At 41.8% G+C, this 27,924-nt stretch overlaps 2 protein-coding genes across 2 annotated transcripts in view; one reads left to right on the forward strand and one right to left on the reverse strand.

Annotated features, from left to right (window-relative positions):
- ankrd6b (ankyrin repeat domain 6b) overlaps nucleotides 1–21,027 on the forward strand; it is a 57,278-nt gene extending 36,251 nt beyond the window's left edge. Inside the window, exons 4-17 of the mRNA XM_042333106.1 lie at nucleotides 1,269–1,367; nucleotides 1,814–1,912; nucleotides 2,776–2,874; nucleotides 5,098–5,196; nucleotides 5,341–5,439; nucleotides 6,446–6,544; nucleotides 7,415–7,492; nucleotides 8,201–8,305; nucleotides 9,332–9,466; nucleotides 12,111–12,299; nucleotides 13,705–13,857; nucleotides 15,477–15,590; nucleotides 16,986–17,322; nucleotides 18,656–21,027. Of these exons, the coding sequence (XP_042189040.1) occupies nucleotides 1,269–1,367; nucleotides 1,814–1,912; nucleotides 2,776–2,874; nucleotides 5,098–5,196; nucleotides 5,341–5,439; nucleotides 6,446–6,544; nucleotides 7,415–7,492; nucleotides 8,201–8,305; nucleotides 9,332–9,466; nucleotides 12,111–12,299; nucleotides 13,705–13,857; nucleotides 15,477–15,590; nucleotides 16,986–17,322; nucleotides 18,656–19,197 (2,247 nt within the window). The 3' untranslated portion in view covers nucleotides 19,198–21,027. The remainder of the gene's footprint in view (nucleotides 1–1,268; nucleotides 1,368–1,813; nucleotides 1,913–2,775; nucleotides 2,875–5,097; nucleotides 5,197–5,340; nucleotides 5,440–6,445; nucleotides 6,545–7,414; nucleotides 7,493–8,200; nucleotides 8,306–9,331; nucleotides 9,467–12,110; nucleotides 12,300–13,704; nucleotides 13,858–15,476; nucleotides 15,591–16,985; nucleotides 17,323–18,655) is intronic.
- Nucleotides 21,028–22,681: 1,654 nt separating this feature from the next.
- lyrm2 (LYR motif containing 2) lies at nucleotides 22,682–24,433 on the reverse strand (the record flags this gene model as incomplete). Its single annotated transcript, XM_007903534.2, is given in 2 exon segments — nucleotides 22,682–23,366; nucleotides 24,293–24,433. Coding segments are annotated over 2 exon segments (219 nt in total), but the record flags the coding sequence as incomplete, so codon positions are not given.
- Between the last annotated feature and the right edge of the window lie 3,491 nt (nucleotides 24,434–27,924).

The following is a 27,924-nucleotide window of genomic DNA, read 5'->3' on the forward strand; positions in this document are numbered from 1 at the left end:
TAACTCAGAAGGGACCTCACAGCGGTGTGTACAATTTTAATGGGATTGAAAAAGTAAACCAGATCAGTACTTTAGGATGCAAGGAGACAGTAGACATAGGTTTAGTGTTTGTAAAAGGTAATTTCAGAGCAAATGCCATGAAGTTTTACTTTGTTCAGAGGGTAATTAACGACTGGAACAGATTGTCAGGAAGGGTAATTGAGGCCTGACACTGGACTCATTTAGAAAACATCTTGATCCTGCGATGAGGGGAATTGTAAGGTGGACATTATGGAAGCAATCGATCAGAGGAGCTGATGGACCTTCTTCATCCAAACCAATTCTGAGAAGTACCTTTATAGGGATGGGACCTGTAGCTTTCCTGGTTTTTATCACTGTGTTCCAATTCGCACAATGCCCTTTTTTAACTTTTGAGTTTTATTTATAGGGGTTGCTTTGCAAACATGGCTTTTTAAAATTGGATTCTGCAGAGTATAACAGTAGAATAGCATTAACCAGTTGATGCTGCCTGACCAATGTGCAACAACATTTTTGTGATGCAATGATGGGTTTCGATTCAAAGCGATGCTTGGCAAACACATGGGAAACATTTGCCAAGCACTTTTTAATCACTGTACTTTTCTGAAAGGGATTCTACTTAGTCAAAAGCAATCAGATTTTTAGTAAGTTCATGATATTGATCTTCTGTTAAATAACAATATTTTACTTGTGACATTAGGATGATAGTTGACAACAAAGCACATTTATATAGCACCGTTCAGGTGGGTAGCCTCTCAAACCACTTAACAGAGGTGTAGTTTAAACTGAGCTAGAAAGAAAGGCCAGGCACCATTGAAGAGGAAAGTCTTCAAGTGTGATTTGAAGACTGGCAAAGAAGGGACAAAACGGAGGGATGAAGGTGAAGATTAAAAATGAAAAGAAAATGAAAGATTAAAGATTAGTCAATCTTTAGCTAGTGAGGGAAGGGGAGTCTGAGATCTGCAACACAGTTTTAAGCACATATGTAGGAGTTGCCGTTTATGTTTTTTAATAAGGCTAGTAATGACAGGAATTCCATGGCTGATTCTTTCTTCATAATTCTGTGAATATTTAACTTGTACTACTTGAAGATTTTTTTTCATTTCTTTACACACCAGACATCCACATTACTTAAAGAGATATTGTTTGCATTTCTTGTGGTTACAAATGACTAGTTGCGGCTTCTGATTGTCTGGCGTGAGTGCTGTGAGGGTCACCATTTCTCAACATCGCTGCATTTACTCTTCCAGCATGGCCGTACACCTCTGCATTTGGCCTCGTACAAGGGCCACATTGACGTAGTGCGAATTCTGCTGAAAGCAAGTTGCGATCTGGACATCCAGGATGATGTAAGTAAAAAAAAATGTACCTTTCTATAACCTCGTTCCCTTCCATACCCCATAACCTCGTTCCCTCCTCTCACACCACAACACATGAGAAGGAGCACCTTCACAGCACTTAGATGGGACTGATGTCTTTGAGACCACTGCTATTCACTATAAGAATCCAGTTGGTTGCCGCTGAGAAATTGGGATCATGAGAGGGAATCAGCATTTGGTGCTGTCTACATGTTCCCATTTCATGCAGAACAGATAGAACAACGAGTAATTTTGCTTGCTTGTAATGCAATACATTAATGCTCTGTGTTCTATTTTGTCAGCTACTCAGCACAACATCGGGATTCCTCCAGCTTCTTATCTATCCCGCCCTGTTTGGAAATTGATTTGTTCTGATACGCAGGTTGCCTCGTACTAATTTGCTCTTTTAATTTCCCATTTCTGCTCCTTTGAGACAGAGTGATCAAACTGCTTTGCATCGGGCAGCCGTGGTGGGTAACACTGAGGTCATCTCAGCCCTCATTCATGAGGGGGCTGCTTTGGACCGACAGGACAAGGTAAGGAAAATATTCTATTTATTGTGCGAAATGAACTTTTCTAGTTTCACCTCTCTTGAAAAGACAGTGGTAACGGGAGGATACAGTGGAATGAAAAATGCCCTGTCACCTCTTGTACCTGGTATAAATCCAAACCAGACAGATAGAATGTAAAATCTAGTTCACTCTGTGCCTTTCTATTTCTCTGCCTCTGTCTTTGTCTTTTTCTGTGTCTACTCTCTCTTGCTCTCTCTCTCTCTCTCTCTCTCTCTCATTCTTATAATCTTGTTGTATAACAGTAACTTGGGTAATTTCAGTCTTGTTCACAGAATAAGCATGAGTATAGTTGCTGTAGTAATAGAAATACCAAATACTAATGCGGATGAGTTTGAAGTTTAAAGCAAATTCTGGATGAGAAATAGAGGAAGTTTTTCCTCTGTACCTTGTTACTGTATACATGACCTAGTATTGCTGGATTGTGACACTAGGTGCAAAATATATGCCCTGGCGAAAAGAAAAATACTCACTTTTTCCAGGAAATTAGCGAAGTTTTTATAAGAAAAACAACAACAAAAAGCGCCTTTCACGTCGGGAGGACAGAGTTGCCAACCCGAGCTGGGGGTCAGGGTGGGGGAGGGTGGAGGCAGGGGGGAAGCAGGGAGATCGAAAGCACAGTAATCAACAACAACTTGCACTTATATAGTTCAATCTATGCAGGCTAGTATCTCAGAGCCTTTGATCATTATTGATGGATTATTATTAGGATTATTTTATCTTCTAAACGCATGTGAATGTAATTTGTAGCACCTTACTTTATAACTCATCCTTGCATCTACAGTAAAGTTTGTACTGAGGGTGAATTATACGTTTTGTTTGTGCCTCAGGATGGAAACACTGCTCTGCATGAAGCAGCCTGGCATGGATTCAGTCAATCTGTCAAACTCCTGGTCAAAGCAGGAGCTAACGTCCACGCGAAGAATCAGGTTAGAAAGAAGCAATCCTAGATAGTGAATCGAATTTTGTATATTTGTAGAAAATGCCCACTGATGCAGTTTAATGCACTGTGAATTCTGTTTATACCAAAGTAGAGGTAAAGCTTCCTTCCTTGCTTTGAAAATCAAGCAACAGTTCCTTACATTACCTTTTTCCAACTTCAAAGTTTCCCTATAATTGATTTTTTTCACTGTTGGGAATGTTCTAAGGAAGCTGGCCTGTTGGAATATATTCATTCTGATACCATCTGCTCCGAAGACATTCATGTTTTTGCAGCAGTGATCAGTTTCAGGGATACAAATGTTCCAGTGAGAATCCAAGTGAATGAAAAGAGTCAGCAGTTTGAGTGCAGAAACCACACTTTCCTGCAAGTCACCTCTGCCATGAAATATATTCAGAGGGTGGTGCAAAGAGCAACTATTCTGAGTATTGATTTCCTTACCACAGTATCACAGAACATTAGTTGGTTTTATGTCATGAAATTTTAGGATTCCATGTTTTTCAGACATCCTTAATTCACTTTGTGCTCAGAAAGGTTTGTGTTGAGATTGTACAAGAACATGGTTTGTGGTGGTTTTTGTACTTTTCTACCCATCTCATCCGCCTCTACTAAATGTTTACTCTCTTGTTTGACATCAGCTGTGCCAAACAAGGGAGTTGTTCCAAATGTTTTTCTAATTTTCTTTCTTGTGGGATATGCCTCTCTGATCATACTGGGGTGTATTGGGTGCTGGTTACTCTCTGTTATCCTGCCCAAATGGTTGTTCTTGTGTGAGGGTTGGCAATCAGTGTGATTTGACTGTGGAGGGTGCCATAGGGTGACTAGGAGCAGGAACCTTGGCTGTTTCTTCCCTCCCTTACCCTGGGAAATCCAATGTAGCAGCCCCATGCAACCCCATCTGAGATCAGCAAACTCTGTACGGACCGGGATTCGAACCAGCGAGATCCTGGTCTGTAAGTTGCAGCTCTATCCACTACACCAGCTTTGTCGAACCCAGATTTGTACCGAGCCACATGTGTGAACAACATGAACAATAGTGTGAGCCACACCAGTCAAAAAAGTTGCTAGTATTTAACTGACATGCGTTTACATATGAAGAGAGTAGAGACATCATGAGATACAGGTTATATTTATTTAAATTCATGAAAAATAGTTTGTGAGAACTTTGTGTTTGTTATACAAATCTATGTCATTATATTGTCAATCAAAAACATGTATCAATTGATACTTTTTTTTGTTTGATTCTTCAGACAAGTATTATTCTAGATGACTATTTCATATGAATATTCAAAAAGTCTGACTGGAGAAATTTTTCCTACGTATGTATAGTGCGTTTAAATAGCCACACACACATCTCTGTAAGCAAATTGTCAGCGGGAATTACCTGAGACACATGTTTTCATTGAAACTGAGGGGGCTGTGAGCCACACTCTGACCCTTCATGAGCCACATGTAGTTCGTGGCTCTATGGTTCAACAATATTGTACTACATCATCGGAGGTGCCATAAACAAGGTTGTGATAGATAAAATGTCACGTGTTGCTCTTTATTTTTGTGTTTAAATCCAAGTGTTGTGTTAAGCCAGCTGTCAGCTTGGCTCAGTTGATAGCACCTTGTCTCTGAGTCAGAAGGTTGTGGGTTCAAGCCCCACATCAGGATTTGGAACTCATAGTCTAGGCTGACACACCAGTGCAGTGCTAGGAGAGTCAATGGTGATGTCCTTGGATGAGTTAGACTGAGATCCCGTCTACCTATTCAGGTGGATGTAAAAGATCCCATGGCACTATTCGAAAAGAGAAGGGAGTTTCTCCGGTATCTTGGCCAACAATCCTCCACATAAAATTTGTCTATTCACTTCATGGCTGTTTGTGGAACATTGCTGCAGGACAAATTTGCCTACAAACACAGTCGCTAAATCTTGTGAAGTGCTTTGAGATGTTTCAATGTCATGATACGGTATTATATCAGTTGCAAGTATTATTATTTATTATTTTCATTTAGAGAGGCACAAGGATAGCTTGTCACACAGGAGCAATAGGCAGTGCTTATTTGAAACGACAGGAGGTGGGGGAGGGAATTCAATCATAAATGAAGAGTAGGAAGAACTTTGTTGTATTTAACCTGCCCTAGATATTAGCTGGAAGATTTTGATGCGCACAGGATTACGTTGTTTAGTAACTCTTACAGTCTTGCCACTTGTGTCTCCCTTAAGGCAGGTAACATAGCCCTTCACCTGGCCTGTCAGAATGGCCATTCTCAGAGTTCGCGAGTGCTAATGCTGGGAGGGTCCAGACCTGATACTAAAAACAGTGTAAGTGAGGGGCAGCTCTTTTATATTCCTTCATATTCAAAACCGTTTTCGTTTAAGATTTAGTTTAAAGGAGCCTTGCATGTCACTAGCCTTTTTATTGGTTCCTCAGCTGTGCTCGGAGTTGAAATGTTTTATGTTTTGCAGATGGGCGATACGTGTCTGCACATTGCTGTTCGCTATAACCATGTCACTATTGTTCGAATCCTCCTGAGTGCTTTCTGTTCAGTCAGTCAAAAGAACCAGGTCAGTGCAAGGGGAATGTTACCTTCCACTTCATACTGTGGGCTTGTCTTGTTCATTTTTTTATATACATCAGAAACCTGAGATGATCGGCTTTCAAATGTTTATATAAAATACTAGCTTGTTCTGGCATTCTATATGCACAATGTACATTAAGTAGAAAAAACACAGTGCTGGACCAAAGTACATTTTACTGCTGGAAATGTAACCAGTGTCAAATGTAAAAGCAGACATCTACTCACTGTACCAGTGTTTACAACCTAGACATGTAACAAGCTGGACTCTTGAAGGTTGTTTCCTTACCCATCTTATTCCTAATTGCGACAAAGTGGAAGTTTTCACAGTTTACAATATCCTCTCAATATTTTCCTACCTTACATCATACAATTCAGTTATTACTGATAGAACCTTCTCTCTGATTTTAGCCTCTTTTCCCCCATTCCCCCCACCCCATCCTAACTCGAGATGTTCTTCCCAAAGTTTACCTTCTTTGTTTTTCCCCATCTTCAACCTTAAACATCAAAGGCTCAAGTTCAGGTCCTGGAAGCATTGGAGATTTGTATCTGCTCTCGCAGGTGGGAACTTCCTGGAAGGGAACTAACTGATCCTTCATTGTGTTTAATGTGGACTAAAAAGCTTCCAAAGGAGGCATTTAAATGCTGACAATGGCTGAGATATACAGACAACTTTCCTGTTTACAGTGAAATTTACATTTTTATAGTGCCTTTCACATCAGGAGGACGACTCAAAAGTGCTTCACGTTGTTGGCTGGGACGCGGGTTTTACTGAGGGAGAATCTCTTTATATTCTCTTAATGTGTTAACACTGACTGAGTTTATCTTGTTCCCTTCATGCAACTGTATCACCGATTAAATTACAGTGCAAGAGTTGTCATTGTCACTTTCTGTGCCTTCAATTTCAGAAGGAATGCTTATCTTCTCAGTGCTGTAACCATTTAAAAGACACAAGGAAACTTCATGTTCAGGTTTGAACTGATTTTTAATTCCAGGCAGGAGATACTCCGCTCCATATTGCTGCAGCACTTAACCACAAAAAGATGGCAAGATTGTTACTGGAGGGAGGAGCTGATGGGAACATTGCAAATAATGTAAGTAGGTTTTGTACTACTAACAACTGGAAGAAAATCTTATACTGTGCCGAAATGGCAATGAGCAAACTGGCCTTGGTTCATATTTTGAATCAGGTTGGCCTGAGCAAAAGACCAGCTTTAAATCATTCAATTCCCTGTTAACATGTTCCAATAAATGCAGATCAGCTAAGGTTTCTTTCTCTTCCCCCTCTACCATCGCTGTCACTGTGTAAGATGACGTCAGTCACTGTGTGTGAGAGGCTGTAGGTACTGAAGATTGTTTAACACTAGTCAGTAAGGTATTGAATTATGCCAATCTTATTTATAAGATTAATAAGTGAAGTTTAAATGAAGAAGACACTTGGGCCAATTTAGCTGATCCTTCAGAATACCGTTCTTCTTGTTTTCTTATCCCAGCATCAAGCTGTTTCTTAAAGAAGCCTAGTGTCCATGCCTCAACTATCCTTCCTAGTTACCCATTCCAACTGCGTAAAGAAATACTTCCTGGTGCCTGTCCCAAAATTGTAATCCTTGGATTTGATATAGCACCTTATCACATTGTCAAAATGTGTCAAGGGCTTCACAGGAATTACTGTAAAGTGTAGTGACTGTGTATTTGTTGTTGAACTATTTGAAATGGTTGCAATCCAATCCAATTGCAAGCACTCACTAGTGAACGTTCCTAGGTGTTTTATGCTGCAATGAATTACACTACATTTCATATATTTTCTCATAATTCAAAATAGAAGGCATACTAAAGACCATTGTAACCATATTAAATCCCATCTATTGCCATGTGTTGTTTCATTGAATGGGGTTCTGATGCTCCTTATACGGTATATATGGTGTTATTGACTGTGGTAAGAGAGCCTTGAATTCCTTCCATAGGCAGGCTTGATTCCTCTGGATACAGCAAGAGAAAGCAACAACCCTGAGGTGGCTCTTCTTCTCACTAAAGCACCGCAGGTAAGTGTTGGAATAGTATTTTCGCTCCCTCCCTTTCCCCTTCCCTTCTCCTCCCCTCCCTGCTCCTATCACCTCCACCCCCTCTCTCTCTCTCGATGTACTAGGGAAGCTGTTTGCAGTGTGCATTTAAATAGTTGTGGTGAGTAGTAGAATACTTCTCAGATCTTTATTCAGTAAGGACACTGTTGTTAAGCTGCAAGTTGTTGCTGCTTTTGTTTTAAGGAAGAGCCTTTACATTTCCTCTACATCAACCACTAACTGATTTCTGCATATTTCCTGGAAGTAACCAACACTGTAAAAGTTACGTGAGCATCATTTGAATTGTCTGAACTTAGGTCACACCGGGCCCAATAATTCCAGTGAATAATGTTGTGAATTGTGGTAAAAGAACAACATTTTGGTGCTTCTTAAAGCTCATTGCCCCACAACCATAGCAGAACCATAGCAATTTTATGGCACAAGAGAAGACCATTCATCCCATTGTGTCTGTGCAGGATTTAGGTTTTGCTAATGACCTTGGGAAGGCAACCATTGTCAGATATTAACCTCGATCCAAAAGTCCTGGCAAAATCTGGCAAGTTATTGCAAGGTGAATCTACCAAATTAGGGAGGTAGGGTGGGACCGACTGTTTTTGAGCAGATATTTTTTATGTACTAAGGTGGCCCAAACTCTATGGTTATTTGATAAGTTAGTCTTCACCTTGCTAGGTTCTCAGCTTCAGCCGTGGGAGAAGCCTGAGGAAAAGGCGGGAGAAGTTAAAGGAGGAACGCCGAGCACAGTCTGTACCTCGGGATGAAATGATTCAGAGTAAGGTAAATAAATAAGCATCAGGAGGCCTGAAAAATCACATGATAATCCTTGTACTTGGTATAGCGTCTTTCACATCAAAGGGATTCTCAAATCACTTGGCAGGATATACTGCAAAGTGCAGTGACTCTGTTTAGTGAATGAACGCGGCAGTCAAGTTGCGTAAAACAATGTTCCACAAAGAGTCATGAAGTGAATGACCTATTTTATTTGGTGGAGTGTTGGCTAGGACATTGGGGGAAACGCCCTTTTCTTTTTGAATAGTGCTGTGGGATCTTTAGCACCAACCCGAACAGGCAGATGGGGCTTTGGTTTAAAATCTCATCCAAAACATTGATTGTCTTAGACTGAAGATGATTTTCGTAAAATGTAATATTGTGTAGAATCTTGAAAAATTATTAAATTCAGTCTTTACTTAAAGACTGGTTTTCTCCAGTTTTTGTTAAGAACGTCTGCTTTTGTTTTTAATGGGAGGGTTTATAATTAGTACATTAATTGAGTTAAAAGGTTATCAATGGAAAACAATACATCTCAGCATGGCTCAGTTGGCAGACCTCTTGCCTCAGAATCATAAGATCTGTTCAGGTTAACATTTAAAGGTCCAGTGGTAATATTCAGAAACAACCTCAGAATTGAGTCAACCCTCTGTGGCAGTCTAGGCAGTGTGTTCCTGAGCCACAGAGTTTTCAGTGGCAAGCTATGCAGTTTTAGCTGATAAAACAGCAGCAGCACCTTAATGCACACCCTGGGTCCCTAAACTCTCACCAACCTACACCTAATACTCTCTGGAATTAAGGATGCAGGTTGTATTTGTCCGGAGAGAGAGTGTGCATTCCATTACAGACAAATAAGTGGCGTTTGGATTACATATTCTTAAGCATGTTGCTGGGTTTCTGTGTGTGTCAGATACACGTTCGAGTAAAAATAAATCTGTAGTCGTAGCATGTTACTACTTTCATTAAGAACTAAAATGTGCAGATAAGCATGGGAACGAGCTGGGTTGTTACCCATTATTTTCTGGTGTCTGATAGGGAAGTGTCTCGGTAGATGACGTCCACAGCAGTGACCGAGGACCTCACAAGAAAAAAAACAAGGATGACTTGATAAGAATGGCCACACCAGAACAGAAAAGAAAGAAAGACAAAAAGAAAAAGCAGAAAGAAAAGGTAATCTTATGTGATGGGAAGCCAGTGGAGTTGGGCAAGGTCGCCTGCAATTCATCTCCACAAACGGCTTCTCCTCTAGGCCCTGGACCATCTTGTGTGGAGTTCCTCAGGGCTCTGTCCTTGGTCCCCTCCTCTTCAATATCTATATGCTCCTTCTTGGTGACATCATCCGCAGACATGGGGTCAACTTCCACATGTATGCGGATGACACCCAACTCTATCTCTCTGCCTCCACCCTTGACTCCAGGACCACTGCTGTCCTGACAGAATGTCTGCCAGACATCAAGTCCTGGATGAGAGCTAAATTTCTCCAGTTGAACGTCATCAAGACTGAGGCTCTCCTGATTGGCTCCTGTCAGCGCCTCCACACCTCAGGCACTGACAGCATCACCATCCATGGTTGCACACTCCACATTGCTAAGCCCAGAACCTTGACGTCTTGTTTGACCCTCAACTATCCTTTCTACCCCAAATCTGCGTCATGACCCGCTCTGCCTTCCCCCAAATCCGCAACGTCGCCCGGTTCCACCACTGTCTCACACCGCAGGCCACCGAAACCCTCATACACGCATTCATTACATCGAGGCTCGACTATGCAAACTCACTACTTGTCGGCCTCCCCAACTCCTCCCTACACCGGCTGCAGATCATCCAGAACTCTGCAGCCAGTGTCCTCTCCCGCACTAGGCTCCGCGACCCTATCACCCCATCCTTGCCCAACTCCACTGGCTTCCCATCACACAGAGGATACAGTTTAAGATCCTGGTCCTCACCTTCAACGCCCTCCACGGTCTTGCTACCCTCTACCTCTAAGACCTCCTAACCCACTACCATCCTGCTTTCTCCCTCCGCTCAGCGGGCTCCGGCCTGCTTCACGTCCTCCGCTTTGCTCACCCCACTATTGGCTGGCAGGCCTTCCGCCACTCTACCCCCACCCTCTGGAACTCCATTCCACGGTCCCTCCACCTCGCCCCCTCCCTTGCCACCTTCAAGACCCATCTCAAGACCCTCCTTTTTGACCGTGCTTTCGATCTCCCTGCTTTCCCCTCTGCCCTCCACCCTCCCCCACCCTGACCCCCAGCTCGGTTCCGTAACTCTGTCTGTCCAGCGCCTTGGGACGTCCTCCCAAGGCTCTGGAACTCCCTCACTCCCTTCGCCTCGCCCTCTCTCTTCCTATTTTCAGATCTCAGCTGAAGACCTTTCTTTTGGTCACCTTCCTCCCTCTCCCTCTGGCTCGGCCCCGGGATCCATTACTGTGAAGCGCTCTGAGACCCCATCTGGCGTGGAGGGCGCTATATAAATCAAAGTTGTTGTTGTTCATCAAGCTTATCTGTAAGAAACATTGAGAATGAATGAATCAAACTAAATTATTGATCGTGAATTTTCCATCCCCCAAAAATTACGTAAACAGAACAATGTCGAGTCTGGTAAGTGAACCACATCTTTAGATTCTCTTTTGTTCCTACAAAAAGTGTTCTAAGATGCATCTTGGACATTGCAGTTAAATTGGGTATGGACTTAATGTAACTTAAAACATCTTTGACACTCCTCCAAACAAGACAATACAACAATAACAAAATTATATTTGTATAGTGCCTTTCACATTGGATGGATGTCCCAATGCGCTGGATAGTCAGTGTTTCGGACCATCATTCAATTAAATTGTTTTAACACACCAACACATAGAAATCCTTCTCCCTGACTCTGATCAGCAGGGAAGCAATTGCAATATTGTAACACAACTGCAGGCTACTGTACGAATATTCCTCTATTCTGGAACTTTATTTGATATGTCTTTGCTCCTCTTCTCCCCCCTTATTGAGTTAGTAAATAGTGTTGGATTACTTGGCCCATTAAGCCTGGTTCCCCCATTAAATCTATGGCAACTTCTTATATTCCACTTCTATGCCTTTTTTCCATATCCTGTAAAATCTTAATTTGATCATAATTAGATAATAATTAATACCTAATTTAACTAAGCATTTAATCTAGCACTCCCTTGAACTGTATTGAATTGACTTGACTGTACCTATGGCCTACTGCGACAGACCAGTCCATAGTCTTGTTGAATATTTGTAGCCGTAGCTCCTTAATTCTTTCATTAATAGCTAAATGTAGAGTTTGTGGGCAAGACTTGGCAGGTCAGCATTTATTACCCAACCCTAATTCCCCTGAGAAAGTGGCAATGGTGAGCTTTCTCATTAAACTATTTGTAGTCCTTGTGAGTCACCCACTGAAACAAAAGGAAGGAGAAGCCAGTTCTGAAGAAGGGCCGTGGACCCGAAACGTTGACTCACTTTCCTTTCTCCATAGACGCTGCCTGACTTGCTGAGTGTTCCCAGGGACGTCTGTTTTTGTTTCAGATTTCTAGTATCTGCAGTATTCTGCGTTTTGTAAAAGCTATATGTGTTGGCCACTTGCCAGGCTCACTATTGTCACTGATAAATGCTATTTAGTTATAAATGTGATGGTTCTTTCAAAGTTTGCATATGACAGATCTTAGGAGTAAAGTATGTTTGCCATTGTTTGAAGAGGTTATCTCAGTATTTTAAGCGTGGCTTTATTGCGTAAATAAATTGCCTTTGACTAGGACCTAAAGCTGCCTTATGTAAATATACTGATTGAACTTTGTATTTGTATGCAGATTTCAGCTCTGTCTGATCCTCCTCCATTAACAGACCAGCAACCTGAACAGTGCAGCAAAGACCTTAAGAAAAGGAGAAGCAAGCATCACTGTTGTTCACCACCCCCACAGCAAACTGTCCTCCCTCACAATTTCCGAGCGTACCAGCTCTATACTTTATACAGAAACAAAGATGGCAAAATCATGCAGGTAATCACAGAGTTACACTGACTGACTTGGTTGGCTTGCAAATACATTTCCACTTTCCACTGTAAAGTGAATTGATTGTATATTTTGTGGGGAGAAATATTGACCGTATATATTGCGGAGTGAACTAATTGAAGAAATCACATGGACAGAGAATTTCGCCCACATAATATACAGTCAATTCACATTACAGTATATTCTGTCTCGAAGGAGCGATAAGGCGCTATATCAAACTATTATTATAATATATTGAAGCAAGTTATCACTGATGTTCCGAACTCCAAGATTAGATTATGGTTTTGAAATCATTCCTTGGTGCTACTTTTTTTAATATGTAGAGACTTTAGCTAATTACTGTGAGTACTTTTCTTGTCCTGCACAACAGACACAAATGCTCCATGTCACTGGTGTACGGATCTAGACAATTAAATGCTGCAATTAAATTCATTACAAGGAAATTGCATGACTAGCATTCCTTATCTAAAAGTATTATTTGAATTCTATTAACACCACTATAGATTCACATTACAGTGGAATCCTGTTGTAGTAGGCTTGTTCAGAAAATCCAGAAAATTTCAACCCCGCATTATAAATGAGCTTGCAAAACAACAACAAAACAGCCTTTGCCTGTCTGCCGCTTGCGGGTTTCTGACATCCCGCACCAAAAGACCGGCATTCCAGGTCATCAGATCGCTGCCACTTCCTACATGCTGTGCACGTGTCAACGTAGGAAATTGCCCATTTTACAGTATAGGAAGCAGGCTTGCTCACTGAATAACAGGGATGATCTTATAAGCAGAGCAGTGCTGTATTGAAGAATATTATAATGGGGTTCCCCCTGTACATACAAACATTTGAGGTTTCCCCAAACAAGCAAACTCCAGTGTTTATGTTGTGTGTTCTTGAGCCATGTTATACCTACGACTGGGTCAAATGACAGTCAGAGGCGCATGTTATTCCTTCCGACACAAGCTCCTTAAACGGCGATTGGAGGAATCAGATGTAAAGAGTTTCTATGCATTGTCTTGTTGGAGGCCTAAACCATAAGTTGAAACCTGGAATCTCACGGGATTTGTAATGACTGAATGCTGCTAGTAACGGGATGTGCTTCACACTACCTACTCCTTGTAATTTATTTTAAAGTTACACGCGCAATGTAAAGCAGATACATTCTGCCTAGCAATAGGAAATGCTGGTTATCTCTACTTTTGAAACAGATGATTCTGATCAATGTATGCCGTGAACATGTGTCAAACCTATCTTGCTGGTGGCAATAATATATAGTCCTCTCATGTGGAAACTATTACCATCATTAGAACTTTGTGCCAATGCATGTTGCTGATGGAATTCTGAATGTGATCAAGTTTGGCTGATTTGAGTGACTGTTCTGTGTGTTCCCTCCTAACAGGCCCCTATAAATGGTTGTCGATGTGAGCCACTTATCCACAAACTGGAGAACAGCCTAGAAGCCACAAAGGAAGAGATCAAAGCTGAAATTGAGACCGTACAAGGGAAAATAAATGCAAAGCTCGGACAACTAGAACGGAAAAACAAATATGAGGTAGGAGAATAATGTTTTGACTTGCCTCACCTTTAGATCTTGAGGTTATTCAAGGATATTATTTTGCCAGTGTTGAGACAAGAAAATGTCTTCGGATTACTCTCAATTTTAATAATTTATAGTATTCTTCAAGTTCCTTCCCCCCCTCCAGGGTTTTGTGGTTCATTGTGTGTGAAATTGATGTCTGTCTGCCTCGAGGATAAACTCCCACCGTGACTGATAGCTTGGTGCTGCCTGGAGTTATTCTCTGCAGAAATGATGAACGCAGTGAAATGTGCAACACCTCTCGTTTGATAGATTGACACCAGCAGGATTGAAATCCTTTCAGTTCAGGGGAAATCAAGTCTGTGTTTTTAAAGTGGGGGTGTTCAACCCCTTGTACTAAAATGTTCCGTCCTTAAATTCCTCGAAAGAAAGGTTGCATGACGGATCACTCTCCTTCTGAGGCTGTTACTAGATAGGGTGCCGAGTCTCAACAATACCTGGCTCAGGAAACTCTATGGTTTGCCAAGATAAAAAGGTGGGGTGGAGGTGGGGGAGGGGAATGCTGATGTTGATTATTCGCTTTGATGATAAACTCTGCAGTGCACAATATTGTCAACGTACAATAACCAAAGCACCAAACAGATTGCATATGGTCAGTGTCAGTTTAGTGTGATGGTAGCCAAATTGATTGTAGATTGGAAACTGTACAGAGTTGCTGTGGGGTAGGGAGGTATGCAGTGAGACAGAGAGAGAAAAACAGGGACACCCAAGCTTGATTTTGTCTACAAGACATTGTATTAATTTGCCAGAATCTGCTTGCTTTTCTGGGACTTGCCACAAATGGAGTTTGTCCTGGTGTCCTGGCAAAACACTCCCCAGATAAGATTAACCATTCACTTCATGGCTGTTTGAGATCATTGCCGTGAAGCAAATCGGCTCCTGCGATTACCCACAAATGCAATCACTAACTTTACAGTAAATCCAATAAACGCTTCGAGCCGTTTCGATGACCTGATAAAACTCTGTTTCAAATGTAAGGATTATTTATTTTAAATAGAAGATAAATTAAAACCCATTGATAGGATGTTCATTCTTATAAATCATCCTGTGACTCACAAAGGCATATATCACTCCTGCCTCACTACAAAAGCTTTGGAATTGGCTAAACGCTGTGGAGATTGTATCTATGTGTCTATGTGTGTGAGAATAATTACTGGAGAGGACTTAAATATAGAACTATTTGTTTAATTTTCAAGTGCTGAATAAAGCTTGGTATGAAACCACTTCTTCCTCAATATTTTATCTGATGAGTCATTTACATTACACCATTAGTGCGTCGATTGGGGATCATTTTGATCAGGAGCCCAGTTCCTATCCTCCACCTCAAGCATTGATTTCAGCAATCAAAGAGAAACCACAGCTAGAATATAATTCGGACTTTTAAGAAATGTTAAAAACAAATTGAAAAGATCTATCTTTGCAATATTTTGGGCAACTTTAAACCCAATCCATTAAAACCTGGGGCATTGCTGCAGCTTGTTTTTCGTGTTTGAAGATGTTCAATTTGGATTGTGTAATTCTTGTACCAATTCAGTGCTTGTGAGCTGTGTAAATCCTTTATGTTTAATCCTCAGATCAAAGTCTTGGATAAGCTAACATCTGAGCGTATCTCAGCCGAGAGGACTGAATGCTTGCACCGAATCGACCAGCGTGCTGTATTAGAGCAGATCGAGGGAGAGAAACGGCAGGTAAAAGCAGCCTTTCATAAAGGGCAAAAATAAATATATAATAATAACCCTTGCATTTGATATAGCACCTTTCAAATCAAGCACTTCACAAGATTCACAGTAAAAAGTATTGATTGTGTATTTTTGTAGCAAATTATTCAAGGTTTCTTTAGATTTTTGTTGTGCAATGTAGTGCGAAAAATGCTCCTTTGAAAGACGGTAGCGTTACTGGCACTTTAACATACAGACTGCATTTTCGCAGGAAACCTTGTGGTCGAGATTCCATTGGGTCTAGATTTACTTTATTTATGTAGCATTTCAGAGTATTCAGAATTTGGAAAAATCTTTCAATACACCTTCATGTTAAGCTGTTCTTTTGTAAGTTTTGTAAGAATTGCAGAAAACTGGCTTCAAAGTTGAGACTGAATTCAGCAACTTGCACATCCAGGTGTAAACCAGGTGCAATGTCTCCTCACCTGTGTACATCGCTCTGACTCACAAAGCCTAGAACACATCAGCTTTAGGGCATTCAGTTATTGCCTCGCCCTTCAGTCAACTCATTCCCTGTTTGCATTTTATAAATAATCCTTGAATTTGATATAGCGCCTTATCACGTCGCTTAGATGTCTCAAAGCACTATCATAGGATATACTGTAAAGTGGATTGACTATGTATTTTGGGGGGCAAAACCCCCAGTCAGTTGCATTCAGCAATGTCACACAAACAACCATGGAGTAAGTGACCAATTTTATTTGGGGGATTGTTAGTCAGAATACCAGGAAAAGCTTCCTTCTCTTTTAGTGCCCTGGGATCTTTAAGTATCATTGATTAGAGAACTCGCCTCACAAGCGAGAGGACTTGGGTTCGATTCCCGGGCAGGGTGAAATATTGGGCAAGTTTCTTTACTCCACATGCCTCTGTTTACCTAGCAGTAAGTAGGAACCCAGATGTTAGTTGATTGCTGGATTGCTTTTCCAGGGGTAATAATCCCTTTAAAAAGATTTTCTTTAAAAATTAATACTAATTTGGTCACTCAATCCATGAGTGTCAGTTCCAAGTGATTCCTATGTGATTCCAAGTCCCAATGTATTTATTATTATTTCAGTTTGGAGTCTTCCTCTTCTGACACAATGGTCATAATGCAAACACAATTTTAACCGCTTCCCATCCCTCATGCTATTAGCAGATGTTTTAACCATTCATAAATCTTCTGAGATCTTATAAGAAAGTCCTTTGGCCCCAAATGGGAACAAAACCTCAATTATTTTCAGTTAAAACTGGCAATTACAAATGTAATTTTGTATTGTGTTAATCTAATATTGTTTTTTTTAATGAATTGACCAAACAATGTTCATTTGTGCTTTGAAAAAACAAAATGTCAGAGAATTGATGTGTGTGCTTTTTTCTTCTCCCTAGGCCTCCGTGGTAGATGATTTGAAAACTTGGTGTATGTCTAAGATCCAGAATCTTGAACTCAAGTTTTCAGGAGAATCGAGGTCCAAATCTACAGTACCTGCTGGGGAGACCTTGGTGGAGACTGCAAGCCAAAGTGCAGTGCAAGCTACGAGGGACTGTAGCTCTATCCCCATGTACCCTGGCAGTGGGACACAGCACGGTGGAGAGCAGCTCCAGCCACAGCCCTACATCAGCCTACACGCTACTTTGACTGAAGATTCAGGAGGCACCAAAGTACCACCTTCAGATGAAGCCACTGGCAAGCAGTACTTTGTCATTAAACAGGATAGCCCACCAGGTACAGAGCATTTGAGAATTTTTTAAAAAAATTCCTTAATCTTTTCAATAGCACTTTCAAACACTTAAATAAGATCTAAATGTTTTAAAATATAATTTTTTTTGGATAGCTGGGTGTCTATGACACATGCGGAAACCCATCACCGTGCTTAAGAGTATCCAACTAAACTGAGAATTCCATGCACCCCTCCTACATATGGAAACGCCGGATAGATTGTTGGAATGGAATGTGCACTCTCTCCCGTATGTTATTAAAACTACCCGAAGTGCATACTTGTGTATTATACTTGTGGGGTACCCCTAGGCTCCATCCTTGGCCCCCTTCTTGTCCTTATCTACATGTTTGTGGAGTCCTGTAGCTCAGTGGTTAGAGCACTCGCTTTGCAAGCGAGAGACCTGAGTTCAATTCCAGGCAGAGGGCGAAACCTTGGGCAAGTTTCCTTACTCCACACAGAGCCTAATAATAATCCCTCCAAAACCAAAAACAATAATAAATTGGTCATTTTCAATCTACGACTGTTTGTGGGACATTGCTGTGCGCAATTGGCTGCCGCGTTCGCCCACAAATATACAGTCAATTCACTTTACAGTGTGATCTGTGAAGCACTTTGGGACGTCCTCCCGACGTGAAAAGCGCTATATCAAATGCAAGGATTATTATTATTATTATTATGTTCCCTCTCGGCGCGTCATCCGCAGACATGGGGTCAACTTCTACATGTATGCAGATGACACCCAAATCTACTTCTCCTCCAGCTGTGACTCCCAGTCTGCTGATATCGTATCAGCTTGTTTGATGGACATCAAGGCCTGGATGAGTGCAAATTTCCTGCGGCTGAATGTCGGCAAGTCAGAAGCCATACTCTTTGGCTCCCATCAATGTCTTCTCTCCTGCGAGTCTGAACTCCTCAATTTCCCCGGGGTCTCCCACAGACTCTCCGAAGCAGTGTGCAACTTAGGCGTCAGGTTTGATCCCCAGCTTTCCTTTCTACCCCACTTCCATTCCCATCGGTGGCCGCGATTCAGCCATTATGCCCCGAAACTCTGGATCTCTCTCCCTCAATCCCTCCCTACTTTCAAATCCCGTCTAAAGACTTTCCTTTTTGATCGTGCTTATAGTCACCTCTCCCCTCCCTCTCCCCCTGGCTCAGGGTCAGACTGTCAAGTGCTCTGGGACACTACCCAGTGTGAAGGGCCCTATATAAATGCAAGTTGTTGTTGTATACTTCCTGTCTCATTTTGTACTCCAGGTTGGATTTTCCTGGATCAGTGAGATAATTTGGGTTTACGAAATTAAGACTTGTTTTGAGATTCGTATGTGTTTATTTCCGCAGGAGCAACGCAGCCTGTGGTATCTGCCGCCACTAGTGCTGTCTCAAACATGGCGCAACCCACATCTCCAGCTGTCAGACCAAAGGAGAAGCCCTCGACTAGGATCCGCCATGAGGTGCCGTCTCTGGAGCAGCCTTTGGCCAAATCTGGACAAGTCAAGTTTCAGATTGCTAACGAAAGCTTAGTCCCAAAGCCTGACCAAGCACCAATTGTTGGGGGACGCAATCAAAGCAGAAGCACTCAGACGCGAAAGTCTCTCACTACAAGGCACAGACAAGAAGAAACTACGTTGCACTCTGCTGGACACAAAGCAGAACAACCTGCCACACAAATGAAAGCCAGTTCCCCAGCGCTGGAGATCACTCAGTATTTTTTTGAGGCGGTTTCCACGCAGATGGAAAAATGGTACGAGAGAAAGATTGACGAGGCAAGGTGTCAAGCCGATCAGAAGGCCCAGCAGGATAAAGTTGCTCTGCTAGAGCAAATTAAGAGCTTGGAAGAAGAGCTAGAAAAACTTAGGACTAAAATGCAGAAAGAAAGCTAGCAAATGCTGTTTGGATATGTCTCTTTCTAACACAAAGTTCTGTTCAAATGTGTATTCTGTGGAGTAAATATCTCACACATTCAACATCTTTCCTGGGTCCAATTTGGAATTCAATGCACTACAGAATATTACATCTCATTATCATAGATTTAAGATCATTTGGGCTTCAGTTTACAGGTTTTTTCTTGGCCTCTTGGAAATAGACAATTACAAATGGGTTTGCAAGATCTGTGTACAGAAACTGCGAGCAACAAGGTCAGTTTACTAATGAACAGCATGCTCTGAGTCATGGATATATACGGATTTGTAAATTGCTACTTTTGGAAAGTGCTGTAAATATATATTGAGCAAACAACTCTAGTCTCACATTCCTGTATGGCACAAAAGGGAATGCAAATGGTGCACCTAAATCTTTCTCAATACGATTGCTGTATGTTGCCTGGATTGAATGCAAAATAATGTACATGAAAGTATTATTGTGATTTGAGTATTTAGATGCATAATTGTAGTTTGTTGTTATTTGAATATGTATCATCTTCGATATTACGTGAAAAGATTAGATGAAATGTACTGACTGAAAAATGTACCAGACATGCCTACAGGTTGAATATTATGTGCTCTGAGACGCAAAGATACAATCTCTTTAATCATTATGTCACATTTAGTACAAATTCTAAAAAAAACCTTACTTCATCTATCATTAGTGCAATGGATGGGGTTGTTAGTAGGATCGTTGTGTCGAGGCAATGCAGCACTCAATCGGGTTATGTAATCAGGCATTTTTTTCTGAACTGTTTTCCAGTTTTAGTGTCTTGCTATGTTAACAACAGCATTAACAGAACTAAATGGATTTGAGTCAGTGTTAGGCAATATTTTTTATTTTAATCCACAATTGATTATTGTAAGTCATAATGATTAATTAATTACTGTAGCATTAATACAAGGTAGAGAAGATTAGAACTATTAGGCAGCTAACTGGAGAAAAGGAGTAGGGTCAGCAGCATTACTGCATTCCTAATGCCATTGGACTTTACAGGCATCAATCTTGTTCAGTCCTTTACAGGTTTGAAAGGACGACTATTTGACAGTTACAATTTCTGCACCAAATTTGCAACTTGATTGTTGTGAAGTAAAGACAATTTCTGATTTACAATATTCTTTCATTGTATTGGTGTAAGAATGATAGTTTTTGAAGCATTAAAGGTTTTGCCAAATGAAGGGATTTTATGTAATAATTAGGCAGGCTGGTGACCACTCAACAACTTGGCAGTGCTGCATGCTTCAGTCTTAATGAGGTAGCCAACGGGCACAGACATGATCGCTAATGTCAAAAGCGGCCAAAAATACATTCTAAAAAGTTGCCTAACTTCAGTCTAACTTGCCATGTTGGCCACGATTTGCATTGATGTATTAAGCAATAAAACAGGGAGTAGTCATGATTTTATCCAAACCAATCTTGTAATCTTGTGACCAACCGAAGGCTCAAAAATGTAGCTTCCTGTTCTAGTTAAACATCTTTACAAATTATAAAATGTCAGATAAGCTAAATCCTGTAATTTATGTCCCTTGACAAATCAGAGCTATCAAAGTTATTTCTCTAGGCTTCTGGATTGAATTGAAATTAGGTCTTGATTTTGTATTTGGTACATTGACTTAGCATTCATATTTGTAAAATTCACTTCACTTGTGTCTGTTGAATGTTCATTATTGGATTGTGCTCACAAAAAGCTGCAGTTAATAGGTATGGACATTCATTTTTAATTTTTAGAAAATCAATTTTATAGTATGTTGTAAATATGAGCCACAGTGCTGTCTTTGCTAACTGTCATTTTTTGTACAAAACCTTTTAAAATATTTTAACTTTGTTAGGGATACTACATACATAATGTACCTTGTCAGGACAATATATATAGTTTATTTCTTTGAATAGGCACTTGGCTGTAAACAAACTGTTATAAAATGTTTTGCATTATTATTAGTTTAGTGTAATTTACATAACCTTGTACCTCTTTCCCACACCACTAATAATAGTGAACATTACTCAAAAAGATAATGTGAACAAACATTCACCATGTTAAATATACTTTTATAGAGGCAAACCAATTGCATTGGTGAGTTTATTTTTTTAACTTTAGTCAGGAGGCATATATTCAGAATATGTGTCTGGATTTGTGTACCTGGATTTACTTCTGTTCATATTTTCCTCTGAGATCTGTACATCTTTGGAATGTACATTTAAGACAGAAAAAAACATTGCTGGATACATAGGAATTGCAAATATAGGGTTGGTGGAACTTGATCTTTTTTTTCTGTTTTTTGTCCAATATTTTACTGAATGATTTTCTATATTTTTCACATTTGGAGGGCACAAAACAGATTGGCAATTCAGCAAAGGACTTTTTTTCTCTACCACTGGAAAAGATTGTGCGCTCATGCCTCTGCCACTAAATCAGTCGCACATCCGTTCATCAGCCTCCAAGATGATCCAAGCACCCATTTTTATCAGACACCTGGGCGACCTTCCTGCAAGCCAAGAATCAGTCAAACATCCAGGCCTCAGTAAATTATACATTGGACATTCGTCTTAGGCTCCATCTTGCCTGCCCCAACTGCACACTTTCAAACGTTCCAGCTGTGTTTTAATTTTGTTCTCAATTCTGCACCTTCTGGCATTGCTAAACATCAATTTTTATTTATGAAAATGATTTACGTTGGATTGTGCAACATTTCAAAAACTGAATAGCGTTTTTCAAAAAAAATCCAGACTAGCCTATGCAAACAGCAGTAGACTTCATAGTGAAAAATCTGGTATGTAACAATTATCACAACACTGACCACATTTTAACCTCTATGTGATATTGTGGCAAAAGATATGTTAAAAAAAATTAAGGAGAGCCTATTCAAGTGCTTGCAATACTGAATTTGGCCTCAAATGATTATCCCCATAGCTTTAGTTAGTTGTCAGCTAATTTTTTTGTATTATAATAATAATCCTTACATGCGTATATGCCTTTCATGCTGGGAAGATGAAAGGATATACAGTAAAGTAGTATGACTATGTTTTGTGGCCGAACATGGCAGCCAACTTGTGCAGAGCATTGTTCTACAAACAGCCAATGTGGGAGATGGGGGCAAGAAGACACCAAAACTGTGTCCAATTCTCTCCTCATCTAATTTACACAGACAATCATGTTCCAGCAGTTGTTTTCGGATCGTGATCAGAAGCCCTTTTGTGATCTTGTGCATTGGGAATGTGCTTGGTGCAGGATATGTTATTATCTGGGTTGGTATTACATTATTATACAATACTTGAGGCAGACTCAAAAACATTGACTCAAACAAGTGTAAGCATTAACAGTAGGCTGTAACTCTATGGGTGATACAGGGTATGACAATGTGAGCACAAATTAGTGTCTACATTCACAGGGATTTGGAAAAGGTGCAACTGAAGGTGTCTGCATAAAGAATCACATTTTAAAACATACATAGTATATTATTGTATTCAGTGATGTTTCATATGTACAGTCAATTCACTTTACAGGAATATCCTACGAAGCGCTTTGAGACGTCACAAAGACATGATAAGGCGCTATATCAAATACAAGGATTATTATTACATGTTCAAGCTCACCAGTGAATATCAATGTAAAAGGCTCCAGAAGAGAATTGGTGCGATAAACCTTAGTTAACAGCTTGGAAGTAAGCACTTGTCTAGAGTGGCATTAACCATTTTGAAATAATTACTTTTCTCCTACTTTCCAAATAGTACTGTTTAGGTTCCATGGTAAAAGGTTATGCCCTAATGTAATTTATAAATGGGAATAAGTAATGGATCTCTTATAAGGACATGTTGTGCTAAATGGTTCTAAAACACAGCATACCCTTCAACATAAGAATACAATGCGTTCCCCCAAACTTCCAGGGCATGGAGATTGAATCATTTCAAGCAATTATTTTAAGGGAAATGTTCAGTTACTGTTGCCAGTCTGTGAAGACATTTGTCAGAACCAGAAATACTGCTACAAATGTTCCAGCAGAACCACAAAGTGTCTTGGAAAATCTGCAACAGGAGCGGCACACTGATGTCTGCGTTATTTTGCTAAACGAAGCATTTTCTCCAATTCCTGAAGTTGCAGGTTTCCATGTGTGAGCATCATTCGTACTGTATCCTAATGGGGAGTGGGCGAGAGTGGGGTTGGGGTGGGGGAGAGGATGAGAAACAACACATTCACTTATTAACCGGAGGTAAGAATCAGATGAAAACTTCACTCTCTGTAAGTGTTGCTATAACAAAATTATTATATGTTGGAATAAATTAATTACCAATCAAATGTGTCTTTATGTTTCCCAATTTAAGTCAGCAGTAATGTTACCTTTACCAGAAGAATAATCAAACTCAACTATCCCAATTGAGCAACTTTGTTCAAGTCTTGACAACAACAACTGCACTTAGACAGCATGCAGGAAGAACATCTCAAAAGGAGCGGAGCCAAACCGGAAGGGCGATGGGGGAGTTGGCTGAAGGGGCAGTCAAAGAGATGGGTCTTCCGAGGATTTTGAAAACAGAGACGGAAAGAGTGAGGCGGAAGGATTTTGTACGCCAGTCATTAGAGCAGGCGTTTTAAAATCTAACCACGAAAAGTAGGAAAGTGCTTTCATGGTTAATATTTGTCGTGAACATATTGGCTTCACTCATCTTGAAAGCACTTTCGCCTCTGGTACAGAAGTTTGACTCAATTCCCACCAGGAATTGAGTCTGTAGTCCAGGCTGACACATTGTTGGAGGTCCTGTTTTTCAGGTGAGATGTTGAACTAAGATCCCATTAAGTCTGTTCAGGTAGGTTAAGGATTAACACGATTTCAAAGAGCAGGGAGTTCCCGTGATGTTCTGGGCAATATTCCAAATTTATCAAAACAACTGCATTTTGTAATATCTCATTGCTGTATGTGTGGTATTACTGACCCAAATTCGATGTCATGCTTGGCTACATTTCAATTAATAGACTTCAAAGTAACTTACTGTGTGAATCACTTTGACACAATAATTATAACAAATATAACTATTAAAAAAATAAACAAACAAGATGCTCCTTACTGGATCTGTTGCATTTTTATTCTGTTTAAATTCTTGTCGTGCCCATTTTTTAAGATACAGCTGATCGGCTTCATTTGGCATTTGATAAATGGCTCTTAAAATCTTTCTATATAAGGTCAGGACCTTTTGCCGATGTAGGAACTTGAAAAGAAGAAATCACATAATTAAACATAATTGTGTCCGTGCAAGTGTATTTGTGTGTGTGTGTTTGTGTCTATGTGTGTGCCTCTATGTCGCTGGTGTATGTGTATCTCTTGCTGTGGTGTGTGTGTGTCTCTCCATGTGTCTGGCGTGTGTGTAGGTGACTCTATGTCTCTCTGTGCGGGGGGTGACTGACCAGCCTGAGGGTTAGGGCTGCTCCTGTCACTGTTAGACTGTGTGTGTGTGTGTCTGTGTGTGTGTGTGGGTGGGGGGGTGTCAGGGTGTGTGTGTGTGGGGGGTCAGGCTGTGTGTGTGGGGGGGTCAGGCTGTGTGGGTGTGTGTGGGCGGGGGGTCAGGCTCTGTGTGTGGGTGTATGTGTGTGTGGGGGGGTCAGGCTGTGTGTGTGAGGGGGGGTCAGGCTGTGTGTGTGGGGGGGGTCAGGCTGTGTGTGTGTGGGGGGGGGGGTCAGGCTGTGTGTGTGTGGGGGTGTGTGTGGGGGGGGGTCAGGCTGTGTGTGAGGGGGGTCAGGCTGTGTGTGAGGGGGGTCAGGCTGTGTGTGTGGGGGGGTCAGGCTGTGTGGGTGTGTGTGGGCGGGGGGTCAGGCTCTGTGTGTGGGTGTGTGTGTGTGTGTGTGGGGGGGTCAGGCTGTGTGTGTGTGTGTGTGGGGGGGGGGGGGGGTCAGGCTGTGTGTGTGGGTGTGTGTGGGGTGTGGGGGTGACTGACCTGCCTAAGGGTCAGTGTGTGGGTGTGTGTGTGGGTGTGTGTGTGTGTCGGTGTGTGTGTGTCAGGGTGTGTGTGTGGGTGTGTGTGTGTGTCGGTGTGTGTGTGTCAGGGTGTGTGTGTGTCGGTGTGTGTGTGTGTGGGGGGTGTGTGTGTGTCAGGGTGTGTGTGTGTCGGTGTGTGTGTGTGTGGGGGGTGTGTGTGTGTCGGTGTGTGTGTGTCAGGGTGTGTGTGTGTGTGGGGGGTGTGTGTGTGTCGGTGTGTGTGTGTCAGGGTGTGTGTGTGTCGGTGTGTGTGTGTGTGGGGGTGTGTGTGTGTCAGGGTGTGTGTGTGTCGGTGTGTGTGTGTGTGGGGGGTGTGTGTGTGTCAGGGTGTGTGTGTGGGTGTGTGTGTGTGTCGGTGTGTGTGTGTGGGGGGTGTGTTGATGTGTGTCGGTGTGTGTGTGTCAGGGTGTGTGTGTGTCGGTGTGTGTGTGTGGGGGGTGTGTGTGTGTCAGGGTGTGTGTGTGTCGGTGTGTGTGTGTGGGGGGTGTGTGTGTGTCAGGGTGTGTGTGTCGGTGTGTGTGTGTCAGGGTGTGTGTGTGTGTGTCGGTGTGTGTGTGGGTGTGTGTGTCGGTGTGTGTGTGTGTCGGTGTGTGTGTGTCAGGGTGTGTGTGTGTGTGTCGGTGTGTGTGTGGGTGTGTGTGTGTGTCGGTGTGTGTGTGTGTCGGTGTGTGTGTGTCAGGGTGTGTGTGTGTGTGTCAGGGTGTGTGTGTGTGTGTCGGTGTGTGTGTGTGGGGGGTGTGTATGTGTCAGGGTGTGTGTGGAGGTATGTGGGTGTGTGGGGGGGGGTCAGGCTGCGTGTGTGTGTGGGGGGGGGGGGGTGTCAGGCTGTGTGTGTGTGTGTATGTGTGTGGGGGGGGGTCAGGCTGTGTGTGTGTGTATGTGTGTGGGGGGGGTCAGGCTGTGTGTGTGTCTGTGTGGCGGTGGGGGGGGTGTCAGGCTGTGTGCGTGTGTGTGGGGGGGGGGGTCAGGCTGTGTGTGTGTGTGGGGGGTCAGGCTGTGTGTGTGTGGGGGGGCGGTGTCAGGCTGTGTGTGTGTGGGGGGGCGGTGTCAGGCTGTGTGTGTGTGGGGGGGGGTCAGGCTGTGTGTGTGTGGGGGAGTGTCAGGCTGTGTGTGTGTGTGTGTGGGGGGGGGTGGTCAGGCTGTGTGGTGTGTGGTGTGGGGGGGGGGGGGGAGTGTCAGGCTGTGTGTGTGTGTGTGTGTGGGGGGGGTCAGGCTGTGTGTGTGTGTGTGTGGGGGGGGGCATATTTTGGTTTGTGTTCAAAAATGTATGATTCTATAATTTGAAGATCACAGGCATTGTTGTTGCTGAGATCAAATGAGCTGAAGTGTTCTGCTTTTATTTAAGATGATGTGTTCATTAATAAAACAAATATTAAAGCCATAAGAATATTTTTATACTATTTCTCTGGAGCACTTCACCTATCCTTTCAATCTGCCACTTTTCAAATGGCTGAATGTGCTAATGACACAGCAATACTATACACGGTTTATTTGAGTGTCAATATCTAATTGCTTGACACCAGCCGCCTTTCTTTGATAAAATGTGTCAGAACAAACCTATCCCTTGCTTAAAGATGTTCACCTTCACAGAGCATTTACAATTATAAAGTGATTTTGCCTGTTGTGTGAGTGTTTAGTTTGGAATAAAATCCAGTTTTGATTTGCAACTTTATATCATTTGCAACACAGCATCTAACACCCAGTCACCAAGACAATCGCTCCATCACTCTATGTGCTTGTCAGGTGATGTTAGAGTAGTCTTAGCACTATCTTTTAGTGTCCAGCCATTTGTATTGAGTCAATGACCCAGTGTAGGAGCTCCAGCTGATACTTCACGCATAAATATGTTGATCTCTGTGCTTTGGACCTAGGCCTGACTGGTAACCCCACTCACTGTCTGATATCAACAAGGTTTAGTTATAATGAGGGCACTCTGGATATTGGAGAAAGTCATCAGTGGGAGGAGGTCAGGAGTGAATTGTGGAGATGGATGAATAGCCTGAATCTTTTACCTGATTGGCTTTGAAGGCCAAGGAGAATCTGTGCAATACCTTCCTCCAGGATATGTGGTGAGTGTGTTGAATCCACACGAGGATAGGTTTTGTGTGAACAGAAGGAGTTGGTTTGATGGCCCAAATGGGTTTTTCTTATTCCATTCTTGCTTATGTTTCACACTGCAATGCGTTCCGTTCTCATATAAGTGTTTACCTTGCTTATCCTTTATTTGATGTTTAGTCTGATACTCTACTTGTAAATAAATCTTTGGGTCCCTTGTGTTGACATGCCTTTCTATTGCTTTCTGCACTTTTATAATGTTCATTTCAGTTAGGAATGTATGAACCGCTACTCAAATAAACCTACTGTTCAGGTTGTATGATTTTACTCCATGGGGGAATTTTTTTTTTACCAGCCTCCCATTTTGTTTCCTGATAGTTCCCCTCCCACATTCTTCAAAGGAAAATCAAATTCCAAAAAGTTGTATACTGACCTTAATACATGGTCAACTCACTTTACAGTATATCAGGTAAAGCACTTTGAATCATCTGGACAAGACGCTATATCAAATGCAAGGATTATTATCATCGTAAAATCTCACCTGGGCAAAAAACTAAAAATGATTGGCAGATGTTGCAAAATGGGTTTTAAATGTAAATAAAATGTTAACAGTAATACCAGATCTAATGACTCAAACACTATTGTGTAGTTGGGCTGTTAACTATTGATTTA

This window comes from Callorhinchus milii, unplaced genomic scaffold (assembly GCF_018977255.1).
Source record: "Callorhinchus milii isolate IMCB2004 unplaced genomic scaffold, IMCB_Cmil_1.0 Scaffold3, whole genome shotgun sequence".
Taxonomy (NCBI): Eukaryota; Metazoa; Chordata; class Chondrichthyes; order Chimaeriformes; family Callorhinchidae; genus Callorhinchus; species Callorhinchus milii.